The sequence below is a fragment of the Aulostomus chinensis genome, chromosome 21, assembly GCF_037954235.1.
Source record: "Aulostomus chinensis isolate RoL2024-O1b breed Wild chromosome 21, RoL_Achi_v1.0, whole genome shotgun sequence".
Classification (NCBI taxonomy): Eukaryota; Metazoa; Chordata; class Actinopteri; order Syngnathiformes; family Aulostomidae; genus Aulostomus; species Aulostomus chinensis.
The window spans coordinates 12,319,687-12,335,237 of record NC_141340.1 but is presented as its reverse complement, the minus strand read 5'-3'; the positions used below and the strand labels follow the sequence as shown (position 1 = coordinate 12,335,237).

General features: G+C 40.2%; 1 protein-coding gene across 1 annotated transcript; it reads right to left on the bottom strand.

Annotated features, from left to right (window-relative positions):
- Nucleotides 1-10,237: 10,237 nt before the first annotated feature.
- On the bottom strand, nucleotides 10,238-10,958 carry LOC147241744 (major urinary protein-like). Its single transcript, XM_086192136.1, has 4 exons — nucleotides 10,885-10,958; nucleotides 10,649-10,762; nucleotides 10,445-10,546; nucleotides 10,238-10,349 (listed from the first exon to the last, which is right to left on the bottom strand). The coding sequence occupies exons 1-4, from the start codon at nucleotides 10,943-10,945 to the stop codon at nucleotides 10,312-10,314; spliced, it is 315 nt and encodes a 104-aa protein (XP_086048262.1). The 5' UTR covers nucleotides 10,946-10,958; the 3' UTR covers nucleotides 10,238-10,311.
- Between the last annotated feature and the right edge of the window lie 4,593 nt (nucleotides 10,959-15,551).

Here is a 15,551-nt window from a genome sequence, read left to right as displayed (position 1 = left end):
ATCATTTGAAGTCATAACCATCTAATTTGTACAAGGAAATTTGTGTTAGTATTTATACATTTCTGATCAAAAGTTTGGACACACCTTCTAATTCAATGTTTTTTCTTTATTTTTACGACTTTCTACATTGTAGATACATACTGAAGACATCAAATATGAAGCAAGATATATGGAGTTATGTTGCAAAGAAAAAATTGTGAAATAACTGTGAATATATTTTGTTTTATATTCCTCAAAATAGCCACCCTTTGCTTTGTTGCCAGCGCTGCAAACCCTTGGCCTTCTCTCAATGAGCTTCATGATGTCATCACCTGAAATGGTTTTCACCTCACAGGTTTGAGTGTTGGGGTTCATTAGTAGAATTTCTCACCTTCTGAAGGGGGTTGGGACCATCAGTTGTGTTGTGCAGAAGTTGGGTTGGTACACAGCTGACAGCCCTATTTAACAACTGTTAGAATTCATATTAGTGCTGTCAATAAAGCAAAGGATGGCTACTTGAGGAAGAAAAAAACTTTAATTACACAAAGTACAGTATCAACAATACAAAAAAAACAGAAATGCAGCCACAGACTGACCACAGACATGGGATATCACAGGGTATAAATATGTTTGGGTCATAGGACTGTGGTGCTGTGTGATCTGAATACTCTGGGTCTGTCACCAGTTATGCTTGGAGTGTATCACACAGGCTGGACAGCTCCTGGATGTTAAGACATGCCGCCTGTCATTCGCCTTAAAGTCCCTTCTTCATTGGACATCATTTCATCTATAATGTCCCTCGTCAACTCAATGTTCATATTAGACGCTAACAGTCTTCCTGGCTTCCAGAAGATGGAAACCCATCAGTGCAGCCATCCCTGTTGTTTGTGCACCTTTTCCTACTGCACTTTTCCCTTCCATTCAACTTCCCATGAGTATGCTCTATGAAAGCCCTCTATGAACAGCCTTCCCTTTTACCAGTGATCATCTGTGACTTACACTTCTTGTGGAGGGTGTCAGCAGGTGTCTTCTGGACAAACAATAAGTCAGCAGTCTTCCCCATGATTGTGGTTGTGCGTACTGAACCAGACAGTTATGCCACTACATAGGGATTCATTCAAACTTGAAACGAAGTATTCTAAAATTTTGAGATTAGTCAAATTTTTGTGTATAAGAGATAAACCAAGTAAGCTAACTGTAGTTTTTATTGATTCTTAACATCGAGTTCACAAGTGAGTGGAGGACTATTGTCAATGGTCTGGCCTCCCTAGGAGGGCAAAGGGCCTAAGTGAGTAAAATGTAAGTATAAAGTTTACTGTGTGATTATTTTTTATTTTTTTACAAAAATGTTTCTTTTGGTCAGAAGTTGAGATCATGTTCACCACCTGTCATTTTATGTTTAATTGAGTGAAAATATGCATAACATTGCATGCATCTGTGAGGACAGGGGCATAAAAGTAATGTAAAATATGGGTCTACCCATTCTAGCACAATCCTTAGAGATGGCCAGCTTGACGTCATCAATTTTGTCATCACCCTACCTTTTCATCAGTAGTACCAGTACTAAGTTTAAAAAAACAAAAACTTTTGACTCTCCTAAATCAGGATTATTGTAATTGAAAACATTTAGCTGTTGACACAGGTTTTCTCTCCATCCCCCACACCTGCCTGTGTGCTTGTGGTGACAGCCTTCAGTGTGGTAGCCCCTGCCTCTGGAGAGCTCTAGCGGTCGAGAGCCGCTCTGCTTCCTCACTTGACTCATTCAAATCCATGCTGAAAACTCTTTTCACTAAGTCCTTAAAGTCTGTGATCCATCACCTCATGTCCTTTAGGAAGGAACTTGATGTGACTTAGAAGTGGCCCAGACTGCCTCTGAATGTGGTTGCACTGATTTTATCTCAGGACAAATTCTGTGCGTTGGACTCAAATTCTTCAACTGTCTTCCCTCAAGGTTTTTTTTTCAGTGCACCCAAAAAAAAATCCCTTCTCACCCACCCGAAAATAACAAAAACAAGTTGTGCTTACAACTGCTACGTTAGAGGAGTGAAAAGATGCAGTTAACAAGATTACAGTTGGGGTATAAAAATCTTTTGTTTAAATTGTGGCTGTACTAATAGTTCAAGGGGATGAAATTGATTTTAAGACAAGTTCTTATTCTGTTTTCTGGCCTGTCAAACTAGAAAATAAAAGAGCCCAACAGTATTAAATTTCTGTATATATTTGTTTTACTAATGGACAGTGACCGAGCCACATCAATGAAGGGTTAGCAGTTCACAGCACTAAAAGATTTTATGAAAATATGTTTTAATGCATGGGTATTGGACAAGTACTCTTATCAGCAGATACTCAATATCAGTAATTGGAATTAGTTTGGTGAAGAAAAAATGGTGGAGTAACTGCCAAGTTTTTAAAAATGTGAAATTACTGGGAATGTAAGTAGAATGTCAATTTGTATCACCTTCTGTGACTTTCCAATGCTGTCTGGAAATTCTGATTTAACTGACGGTAACATGCTCTCACAGTGCAATTTACCATGCTGCTTACAGACCATTTTTTGTTTTTCTTTTCCTTTTTCCATTTAGTGAGATCTTTTTCACAAATCTTGAATAAAGTTTGGAAAAATCAGTGACCTCCTTTCCATAAAAAGTCAACAAATTTACCCATTGCGCCGTAAATTTTGATTGAAAAAATTGGTTCTGAATTACGATAATCCATTATGCTGCATTATTCTTCTGCATCAGCTGAGGCTGGCTTTGAACACCCTGCTTTGAGCTGCTACTTTCAGGACAGTCACAGTGTCATGAAACCCCCTGGCACTATAAGCTAAGGCAGTTATTTTCCAGGTGCCACCCATTGTTGCGACTGTATTTACATGTCAAAGTCCAGACTGTGATTATAAGACGACCACATTTTTCAGATCAGGAGTAAATTTAAGTGCATGGAAATATCAAACATCTTTGCGAAATCATTCCATGCCACAGGTGTGTAAAGGAAACATTCATCCATGTTTTCATCCATGTTTTCATCCTATTGAGGTATATGAATGTAAGAGAATCCTAGGGCAATGTATAAGAAAGATTAGCTTCCATCAGAACACAATGGGAATCTCGTCACCCTGACAACAATGAATTTCTGATACAAGATTTCCCTTATTAAAAAAATGATTGGAGAGTTGCTGAGTCATTCTTTAACTGGATTTGAATGAGTCAAAATTGAAATGTCAAAGAATAAAATGCATGCAAACGTAAAAAATGAAGTGACAGCTTTGACAGTGTTCTTTCCTCCCTTCACTTTCCACTGTCATTGAGCTGTAGTTCATGTACAAGCTATTTAAGAGAGCTTAGTGTATTAGTGTAAAATACTCAAACTTTACTTTGTCTCATGAGGCTTTTGTGATGCTCTAGACAACACCATGAGAGGGGATGATGCTCTTATGAGATGAAACCCAAGAAAAACACTTATATCAGTGGTAAAAGTCAGGACAACTTTCCTCTTAAAAACTTTCTTCTCGGAACAACAGGATGGATAGACACAAATAACCCTATTGAATAAAGGGCAGAAATTTGAATTTTATATAACCCTGTAAAGCCCAAACCATGAAATAATTGCGAGGAATTTCTAATTCTTTGAAAATGGAGTCTTTATTGGAGCTTCTGACGAATAAAAGAAAAATTTATTTGCATAAATGGCAACAGTTCAAACAGTTTGTGACCAGGGTGTGATGAGTCCTTCAGGATGGATTTTGCCTAGGAAAAGACATCATTCAACTTTTTTTTTTTTTCAAGATTTTGTGAAAACTATGTGATGATTTTGGAGGAAAATATTTGGTACTTCATTTGTGAATACATTTTTTCTGCACGAGTAACATTCAGTGGACCTCAGTCAAAATCTGTCCATAAAATTGATGTCACCCCTATAAAATGCATTAAACCTCCAATTGTAATATATAACTTAAGTTACAATTATCACGTAAACACTTCTACAGGATCTGACTCATTGTATTTTCCAACCATCGATCCATCCATTTTCTAACTCATATCCTGTTAAGGGTCGCGGGTGTTGACCATAGGTGTGACTGTGAGTGTGAATGGTTGTTCGTCTCTGAATGTTGGCCCTGCAATGGACTGGTGACCTGTCCAGGGTGAACCCCGCCTCTCGCCTGTAGCCGCTGGGATAGGTGTCAGCCCCCCTGCGACCCTTAACAGCATAAACGGAAGAAAATGGATGGACTTTTAGAAAGTGGCATGGACACTTACTTTCACTGGATGATTATTTAATCTGGGTATTGCTTTTTTACTTAAGCAAAGCAACTATGTACCTCTTTCATCACTGGTAAGATACTGCTTTTATTCCATGAAAGTGAGAAGTGAGGTTTTTCTTGTTTGTTAATCATGTTATCAGCACAAGTCTTTCAAAGAAAGTTATTTCAAAGAAAGTGTTCCTGATTTTTATTTCTGATATGGTTAAGTGTGACGGGTAATTATTTTTGGAGGTTTCTGACATTAGCAGTTGCTTTGATTGTCCATGCAAAGTGGTAAGTCACAAAGGAAGCAGAGACCACAGGGGGAAAGCAGAATGAAATAGGGGCTGGACCCTATCCCAGCAGCTTTCGGGTGAGAGGTGGGGTTCACCCTGGACAGGTCGCTAGTCCATCACAGGACCAACACATAGAGACAGACAACCATTCACACTCACAGTCACACCTACGGTCAATTTAGAGTATCAATCAGCCTCGTCCCCTCTTGATGTCTTTGGACTGTGGGAGGAAGCTGGAGTACCAGAGAGAACCCACACAGGAACAGGGAGAACATGGAGACTCACACAGAAAGATCCTGTGATGGAGCCGGGACTTGAACCCAGAAGCTTCTTGCTGTGAGGCGACAGTGCTGACCACTGCCGTCATACTATGAGTACCACTAAGATACATTAGTAAGGTACACTAAGGTTTATGAAAATGGGTCCATTTACCATTTTACACTTATCCCTGCTAATCTCACTGAAATTGCTTGTACATGAACTACAGCTCAATAACAGTGGAAGGAGTGAAGGCAGGAAAGAACACTGTCAATACTGTCACTTCAGTTTTTGCACTTGCATGCATTTTTTTCTTTGACATTTCAATTTTGTTTTGACTCTTATTCAAATCCAAAAAGAATGATTCAGCAATTCTCCGTGTTTTTTTGAATAAATGAAATCTTGGATCAGAAATTCATTGTTGTTGGGAGGATGAGATTCTACCTCAGCAAGATAAAAAAAAGAACCATGTGTGAATGTTTTTGTTTACACACCTGTGGCATGGAATGATTTTGCAAAGATTTTTTGGTATTTCCAAAGTACTGAAGTTTACTCCTATCCATCAGAAGCCTGATCAGAACAAACACATAAAGAAAAATGGAAAAACTTGAGCACAAAAAAGTTTAAATTTTTTAAAAATTGAAATATACAATTAAAATCATTCATCGATATAAGAACACAATTTGATATATCCAACTCATCTGCATGCAGGGTACCTAGTTTATGTGGTGGCTGCCTGCCCAGATATTACACCTGCTCCAAATATTTTTAACTTGTGATGGCTTAATCATGTGGTGGTATGTAAAACCTGTTATTGTGCACACATTACACTCACCCTGAATTTACACCAAGCGCAGCTGTGTTGCATCATAGTCATGACACACTCCATTAGCCAGAGCTGACCTCAACCTTACCCACTCAGATCTCTCAGGACTCTGTCTCTATTTCTAATAAGAATGAAATATGTGACATTTTTAATCAACATTGTGTTGCTGCAGGTCACATCTTCCAGAGCCCGGGTCCAAATTTTTCTATCAATATGTCATCAAATACGGTACTTCATACTCAGTTTTTCCTTTAAGCTCTTTACTAGATTTGAGGTGCTTAATGCTCGTTGTAATTAAGATCCCAGGAAGCCCACTGGGGCTGACAATCTGAACCCTTGACTTTTAACACTTGTTGCACCTGTTATTGTTGATGTCCTTTTGCACATTTTTAATCTGACTGAGTGTATTCCGAACCTATGGAAAACAGCCTATGTAAGTCCTCTGCATAAAGGTGGTCCTTCAGATGTAATGAATAACTACCGGCCAATTTCAAAATTACCCTGTTTCGCTAAATTATTAGAACGTTTGATTAGCAATCAAATTAGATCTTTTTTATCCCATTATGACATCTTAAGTTCCTGTCAGTCTGGTTTTAGACCTGGGCATAGTACTGTGTCAGCGACTTCTAAGGTTGTGAATGATATTGCTCATGCTCTGGAAAATATGCTTGATTGTGTTGCCCTTTTTATAGACCTCTCTAAGGCCTTTGATACAGTTGACCATTCTATACTCTTAGAGCGTCTCTATAGCATTGGATTTGATAACCTATCTTGTAAATGGATTGAGAACTATTTACATGGCAGAACTCAAGCTGTGGTGGCTGATGGTTACCAATCAGATTTTTAAAATATCTGTAAAGGGGTGCCACAGGGCTCAGTCTTAGGACCATTGCTTTTCTCCGTACATATTAATGATTTTAATGCTGGTATGAAGAATAGCTTAATTCATCTTTCCCCAGATGACTCAGTAATCTACTCATTTGCTCCTTCAACTGATCTCGCCCTGCAGAACTTACAGTCTGATTTTTACACTGTCCAAACAACTCTTGCTCATCTCAAATTGGTTTTAAACCCAGGCAAATCTAAGTACATGATTTTTTTTTTTTAAAAAGTTCGACTGAGCTATCTGATGATTTTATAATTACTATTACTACTGCTGATGGGACCCCCTTGGAAAGGGTTTCCTGTTATAAGTATCTGGGCATTTGGATTGATGATAAGTTATCTTTTAAATCCCATGTTGCAGAACTTTTAAAGAAACTGAAACCTCTATTGGCATTCTTTTATTGTAATAAATCTAGCCTTCCTCAGTATTGTAGGAAGCAGATCGTATTAGCTACATTTTTATCAGTTTTAGATTATGGAGATGTCATTAATATGCACGCCTCTCCCTCTACACTAAAACCGTGTCTGCGTGGGTTCTCTCTGGTACTCCGGCTTCCTCCCACAGTCCAAAAACATGCAATTGGGGACGAGGCTGATTGAATACTCTAAATTGACCGTAGGTGTGACTGTGAGTGTGAATGGTTGTTCGTCTCTCTATGTTGGCCCTGCGATGGACTGGCGACCTGTCTAGGGTGAACCCCGCCTCTCGCCCGTTGACGCTGGGATCGGCTCCAGCCCCCCCGCGACCCTTAATGTGTAGGAATAAGCGGAAGATGACGATTATTATTTGAATTAATGCAACCCCTAGTGGCTGTATAAGTAACAACAGTCAGTTTGTCAATCTGTGCTGAAAAGTCAAAGTAAAAACTGGTTATCTTTGTTTCTGGTGACCTCACTGGACACTGATATATTTCCATCTGAGTTTCATTGAATTGTAGTATACTCTCAACCACAATTAATTCTGTATCTTCACCAACTTTTTTTCCTGCCTAAATCGAACCAGACTTCAACCACAGCGCTGTCTAAATGACCATAAAACATTGCATATTGTGCCAAAAAGAAAAGCAATTTCCCGTTTCTTGCTTTTGGATGTCACTCCAGGTATTCTGCAGTCTGGATCAGCCTTGCTGTGGTTCTGATTTCATGGTCAATGTTGAAAGATACATCTTGCGGATGCGCTGGGACATATCATCAGTGATGTTGTATCCTGGAATCATCGGGGGTTTCAAGTCTTTCAACATCAGACCCCCTCAGCCCAGGCGACCCAACCGGGGTGATGGGTGATCAATCCCCGGCCCGTGTCCCAGCAGCGTTTGCCCAGGGTTTCGCCCTCGTAATCCAAAGCCATCTTGTGGCTTTCTCTGCGGCTTCAGTTGCGGATCTGATGGCCTTCCGTTTTGCCTCCCCGACGAGTCCTAGCCGCGTAAATGCTCTGCAGAGTGAACGGCCTACTCTGCTGAGTGTGTTCATGCTTGACTTTGAAAATGTGTCTCCTATGATCAGAACTCACCTTTACACACAGTATGTAAACAAACATATACAATACTTCCTTTTGCATTGTTGTTAATCAGCATATTTACCCGTGATAGTCTATTTATTACAAGCTGCACATGCAAGTACATCGCTCAGAATACACAGAAATTAAACATGTTCATTTGCTGTTGCCTGTGAAGAAAAAAACACACCCTCTCAGACTGTCACTGGGATTCAAAGAGAGAGCAAGAGACAGAGATATCAGCTGATGGTAAAAAGAGGTGTTCGCCCACTTATAAGAGACCAAGTGTCGCAGTCAGACATTAATCAAAGAGGAGAGATTTCAATAATACCAACCAGGGTCAAACCAACAAAGAAGTTTTTTTGAAGCCAAAAATAATCTTTTTATTTTTATGCAGTCATTCACATGTTTAGTGGTCGTATTCCTGTTTTCAACATAGGGCATCATTTGATGTGGCAGTCCTTCACTGTAACCCAGCATGCATCTGGGTACACGAGTGATTAGCGAGTACACTATCATCTGTGTCTGTGTGCAACCAAGAAAAATCATCTGAATCCATATCATTACTTGAAGTAGGTGTAGGTTAAACAAGAGGTGGGTGAGTTGATACCGGAAGTTGGTGTGGCTTTAAATAGTAGTTCTCTGCAGTATCGGTTCAACAAAATTAGCATGATAAGGAAGCTTGAAACCAGTGTTTTTGATCAAGAGACTTCAGTCTCAGATTGAAGTTCGATTGACGTGGACTCGATGCTGACTGCCTTGTAATTTAGAGAAAATCCTGACTGCTGGTTTGTTGTTACTGTCAGAGAAATAACACTTTACATTGTCCCTCCTGATTACACAAGTGTTTGAAATTTTTTTTAAAAATTGAGTGCGAGATTCTGTGTGTGTGTGTGTGTGTGTGTGTGTGTGTGTGTATATATATATATATATATATATATATATATATATATCAGTGGTGAAATGCAAAAATAAGCATAACATCTGTACAGATGGGTGTCTGTCATTGTGTTGATGCATGACATGGGAGCACTAACAAGGTTAGGTAGAGCCCTGGTCATCTATTATTACACCTGAAAAGACTACATAATTGAGAAAATATACAGAGGAGGTGGAAGAGAGGTTCATTAATATATGTGTAGGAATTTTGGTAAGTTTATTCATCATAATGAACTTTATTCAACTAATCAGGAAAAAGAGAAGTCCACCTTCTCCAGGACTCTTTCATGTTTGATATCACTGTATCATAATTGGAAGGAATTATTTTGGTTGAATGTACGAGGAATCAAAATTAGAACACAGTCAGATTCTTTGAAGTTTTCAATTGATTCCTGTGACTTCAGCAATGCATTACTCTTAAATATTAACTTTATGTTAATAAGAGAGAAGGAGAACATATGGATACGTTTTAAATTAGGTTCCTTGATTTTACTTGTGAAGTAAAAATGTATTCTTTCACAAAATGTTTAACCATATATTCTCCTCAAACCCATCTCGAGATTTTTTTTTCACAAATCTTGAATAAAGTTTAGAAAGATGAAGGACCTACTTTTCATAAAATGTTATCAAATTCACAAATTTTTCCCCTTGTTGTAATCGAAGACATGAGAATGTTTTCGACTTCCAGAAATGCCTAAAATACCTAACATGAACAAAAACTCTAAGTTAGTGCAAAAAACTTTCAGGTATGCCAAATGTTCTAAAATTAATGAATGATTTTAATTGCATGTTTTTATTTATATTTCTTAAATATTAAATAATTCTGGTCTTCTTAATTTTGTCTATTTGCATTATGGTTTGTTTATCAGAATTCTGATTGATAGGAGAATCAACTGAAGTAAACATGTAAATATATGTCTTTGCATCATTCAGTGCTGCATATGCATACAGAGAAACATTGAGCCATGTTTTTCTCCTATGTTAACGTTTTATGAATATAAGAGAATCCAAGGGCATTGGATCGAAAATGGAAACTTGTTTGTGGCCCCACCACTAGTCCTGTCTCCCCAACAACGTAGAATTTCTTATGCAAGATTTCAATTTAAAAAAATACATGTTAACTGCTGAGTTATTCCTTTATTGGAACTGACAAAAGCAAAGGAAAATAATAAAACAGAAATGAGCAGAAATAAGGCACATTCAAGTGCAAAATGCTCCTTCATTTACTAAGCTTTAGTTCATGCATAAGCTAAAGGGTTTTAAGTTTTAAGAGTTTATCAGGGTTTTATGTAAAATGCACAAGTCTTATTCCATCACATGTCGTGTTGGTGATGTCTCAGATGTTTCCGTGAGTGGGAGTGATGATCTTGGGGGATGACAGTCAGGAACAGAATCAGATATGAAGGTATTTTTCCATATCAGGACATTCATCTGTAATGAGAAACCCAGTAAGCAGAAGTCAGAAACAGTACCAATGCATCCACTAGTAGTGTGCATGTATTTTTCTCTGTTCATTAAAAGAATACCGTTGTCCTCCATGAAAACAATATTTTCAGGAAGAATGCCCGTCTCTAGGGACAAGTTTCTGAACATCTCCTGCAGGTCGGGATGGACATCATGAGTGCGACCTGCACAGAATAGCTGGTTTTACCCTCTGCTACATTTTTGTCCACTTGCAACACACATTGGCTCTCTGGAGGGGTGTTGTAGAGTTAGATAGGCAGACTCACTGAAAAGAACAATGAGGGGCTCTCCTGCTCCAGAAGCTGACTTAGTGGCGTAGACCATAGCATACTTATCGTACACAACGTCAAAAATTCGCAGGTCATTTTCACCATCAAAAACTGGTGATGACAAACAGAGACACACACGTTAGGATGTTGAATCGACTGTAGGTATGACGAGCCAAATTTTAGGGAAACAAACCAGCAAAGGGATTTTAAAATCAGTGATGTTTTCTACTCACTTCCAGCTACGAAGAAGAAACGTCCTGGAGTTTTAGTTCTGTGCAACTGGTAGTGATTCATCTTGCATAAACCAGTAGCACCAAAAAAAAGAAAAATAGAAAGAAAAGACAGCTGTGAATACTCATAAATTAATCTGTGTCTTCTGATGTGAAGTACAGTTTCAAATTAATCACTCACCTCTTTCTGGAACTAAAGAGGTCGATGTCTCCCTCAGTCGTTGCTGTCACCCTCATTGTGCTTCCCCTCAAATCAGTCTTGGGGGTCAAAAACAACTCCATATTGGTGGCAAAGGCAGCGAGGTACCATTTGCCTGCTATCTGGTGATTGTAGGTAAAAGTGAAAATTGATGAGTATTCCTCTGACAAATCAATCAAAGTATAAATTAAAACTCCAGTCATTCAAATAATGAAACACAGATCAGTTCGAAGTAATTGCTCATTTTCCAGTTTCAGACAAAATATCACCTTACCTTCTTTAAGTCAAAATTTGGAGAGGGCTGACAAGGGGGGAGGCAGCCACCACATAGATGTGGGCCAGCAGCACACAGATCAGAGAGGGCAGTGCGTTTTTCATTGCCTCTTGTCTCTGTTCTGTCTGCTTCTCTGGCGTAGAGAGAGGAGTCATGAGTCATGAAGAGGTGAAGCCAAGTAGAGTCTCCTTATATTCCGCCATTTGATTTCCAATCCTCCCCTGTGGTCTCCTCCTCTGTGCAAAATTAAAATTTTGACCTTGAAACCAAAATTACACAACTGGCACGTGTAAAAAATAGGATTCTTTCAACACCCCCTTTCCCCAACCTCCATCAAAAGATGTTTGGGCATGCATGGACAATCAATACCTGCCAAACTCTGACCTTTGATAATTGCCGCAATGATAGTGTATACATGAGTGACTTTTTTATAGAAGAAAAAACTGCTGAGACACGTTTTACCGCACCTTTCCTGACCTGTGTCTCTGATTCACCAAGAGAGGGAGGAGACGCAGCCGCCTTCTGTTTAAGTAAGAAAGTGAGTAAATGTGATTGATGGAACATTTCTATCCAAAGGAACTTGAAGGTGTGCCACAGTAAAAAAAACAAAAAAAAAACAATTAAAATGCAAAGTGCAGTGAAATAAAAATAAAGAAAATAGCAATAATTAAACAGAAAAACGGGACTGCAAACAATCAGCCATTGTTTTAACTGCCTCTTGAATCATACTCTAAAACACTCCCTGAAGCTTTCAGATATGCTGATTTCAATCCAGAACAGAACAAACAGAAGCTTTATAATCAGACTTAGAGCTTAAGTGACTTCACAGTTCTTGCACTGTTGTGCAGTGTGGGAGAGAGATTTGGTTAATAGTAATTATAATTATCACAATACAAGCAAAGATACAAGGACAACTTCTCTTTAAAATATAACAGGCATTGGCAAAATCAATCTCCAGCTATTATCACCTCTGTCTGATTACTCATATCACATGCTACAACTCCCAACTTTCAGCTAAAGATCACAAGCAAGTGTAACAAGCTACAAGTGTGTGCATGTGCACGTGTGTGTGTGTGTGTGTGTGCACGCACATTAGTGGAAAGAAAGATATTTGAAATGTTCAGCACAAGTGTTCTCACAATGGTGGTCTCTGTTACACAGAAACGTGTTTGGCTCAGCTAATGAGCGGCATGATTCTGGACCTTGAACTAACAGTACTAAGTACTGATTTCGACCACGAGGGCAGAACAGCAAAAAATTGGTCCACTGCAGACCGATCAAATCACAGTTCACTTAAGTATGGTCACAATGTCAGCACAAACAATAATCCACAGTATTGTAAAGAGCAACAGCGGATGTTGCGGTCCATATAAGGACAAAGCAAACAGCCAAAACATGATCTAATCACTAAAATCTGTCCAGAGCTAAAAGCCCCTTAGTCTTTTGAAGGTGAAGCAATGAGTTTGATCTGTCCTCTGTGTCCTTGATGTGGGCGAGGTGCCGTTGATTAGAGGCTATCAGCAGCTACTGTGTCTTCTCGATGGGATGGTTAGTCTCCAGTGAGGAATCTAAGGTCACATTTCACTGCTTACTTCAGCTTTGGTCAGGTGGGGTTGGGTCAGTATGGCTCGGTACAAGTGCGTTTCCACAAGCACTGGTTATTATGTTAGCACAGGTGGACTCACTGGCCGAGAGTTCCCCGGTGTAATTTGTGTGACTCAACAACAATGGACAACATGGAGGCAGCGTTATGCCTGTTGCTCAGTGAGTAATTTTTGCTTACACAACACAAGTTGCGGGACATAGTAGGCAAAATGGACAAAATGGGATTTGCCCCAGCCCAAAGTCACATGGAGGGATCTGTGGCACCTGGAGCCCTATTGCATCTCCTTCCTCTTACAGCATGTTTATGACACCCTCCCCTGTCCAGTACATCTGCACACATGGGGGCTAAGAGAGGACCCGCTTTGTAAGCTGTGTGGCCAGAGGGGGAACTTGGCCCATATACTGTCTGGGTGCAAAACATCTTTAACCCAGGGGCGGTATAGGTGGCACCACGACAAAGTACTCCTCTCATTGGCCGACACCATAGAGCGGGAAAGGGTCAAGAAGAGACCAGCCCACACAACCACACAGAGCCATCACCTTCATTAAGGAAGGAGCTAGGCCCGTGCAAACCACCAAGCATTCTTCATGCCGCAAGCTCCTGGGAGATGAGGGTGGATCTTGGGAGGAGGCTACAGTTTCCTGAGGTGGTGCAAACAACCCTCCGACCTGACATAGTGCTGTGGTCAACCAAGGACCAGAAGATAATCCTGGTCGAACTGACAGTGCCATGGGAGGAGGGCTGCGAGGAGGCCCATGAAAGGAAGGCTGTAAAGTATCAACAGCTGGCCCAAGATTGCTGAGACAGAGGCTGGCAGGCGTGGGTCTTCCCGGTGCAGATAGGGTGCAGGGGCTTTCCAGCAAGGTCTGCATGGAGTTTCCTTTCTGCCATAGGGATGGATGAGCAGAGTAAGAAGCAAGCAGCTCGCCGGATGGGGGAGGAGGCGGAACGAGCCTCATGCTGGATTTGGAGCAAGAGAGAGGAGGAATGCTGGAGGCCAGGGGCAGATGGGCAGTGAGCTGGCCACTCGCTGCGGGCCCACCAACTGGAGGGTGTTGTGTTTGAGGGCTGAAACACCCAGCGAAGGTTGGATACCACCTGATGACATCTGCTCCCGGCCTAAAGCTACAGCTACCTGCTAAGGTAGCTGAGGAAGGCACCCTTATGTGTATTCATCAAGTAATATCTGTGGCACAAATTGTTTTTTAATTACTGGAGGTACGCGCTCCCCTCACCTCTCCACCTCCATCACTGGTCATTCTGTACTCAAGGACAATGTGGGGGCTGGGAACCTGTTTGGCTGGCGACCACCCATTGAGTTAGAACAAAAGGACACACTGTAATGGTAATGACTGTGACTCCCTTTCCAAGAGAAGCAGCGGATAACATTGAGTTAGATCAGTCTCATAATCAACAAATGAACAAAGTATTCACAAAATGTGTATTGGGATTTAAATACAGATGTTTCCCAACTCAAAAGATTTTTCAATACACACAAAAATTTCTGTCCTTAAAAGTAGAAATAATCCACAAATAAATTAATTAAATTCATGAATGTATTTCTGATGCACACACAAATATGACTTGTTTTAAAATGGATTCAAACAACTAATAATGATATTCAAACTGTTTGCTTCTGATGTTTAAGTGTGAAGAGTGTTAAATCGTGTGCAGTTTTTTTTCTCATAGCTCATAGCCGTTGTAAGATCGTTGAGCACACAAAACAGGTCACACCCATATATTATAAACATTAGCTAAACCATGGGAAGTCAGGGGACATAAATTAAAAGTGTTTGAAACATTTGATTGGCGACAGTGACAGCTGTCATTGCATGGCAGAGCACAGTTTGTGAGGGATTGCGCAATCCAAGGTGTGGCTCAGCTTACTTCTGCCTCACAATGCGTCTCTTCCCCGTATTTGAACGGAAATGCGAAAATTCAGCGGTTTTTAAATTAGTTTATAGTTCAGACCATTTGATAACTATAACCATTTCATTTATTTCTTTATTATATATTTTATTTTTTCCATGATGACAGGTGAGGCTCTGCCTCTCCTGACTGCATGTCGCTGGCATGCTGAGGTGCGCTGGGAGCCTCTTCACAGGTGGACAGAGATGTGGAGGAAATGGCAGGATGAGCAGATCTAAGAAGTTTGTGAGCGAGCACTCTATAATGTGGATGATTAAGCTTAATTATTTAAAAAACCTGCAGATGGTACTCTACTAGACAAGCAGTTTTTCTTACAGCGATGTAGGCTATGTGCGGATCTAATGAACAACAAAGAAAACTCAGTAAAGCCGTAGCGTGATAATGGTTGATGACCTTAATAGCCTAATAAAAGATGCATTGAGTGGGAAGCGCACTCCCTTGTACATTAAATGCTGTAGGCATATGATAGTAGAGCCACTGTTTTCAGACATGGTAACCAATTATAATGACTGCTCCTCCTGGTGGACTGATAAACCAGTGCAGGTAATTTCCACAAACGGCGCTTAGGGGCGTTACGAGTCGGCCCCGCACCGATGGCGTCATCGCGGGGGATCTCATTACAGTCACAGATCGGCCAGGGCCCCAGCACAAGTTTAGGGGAA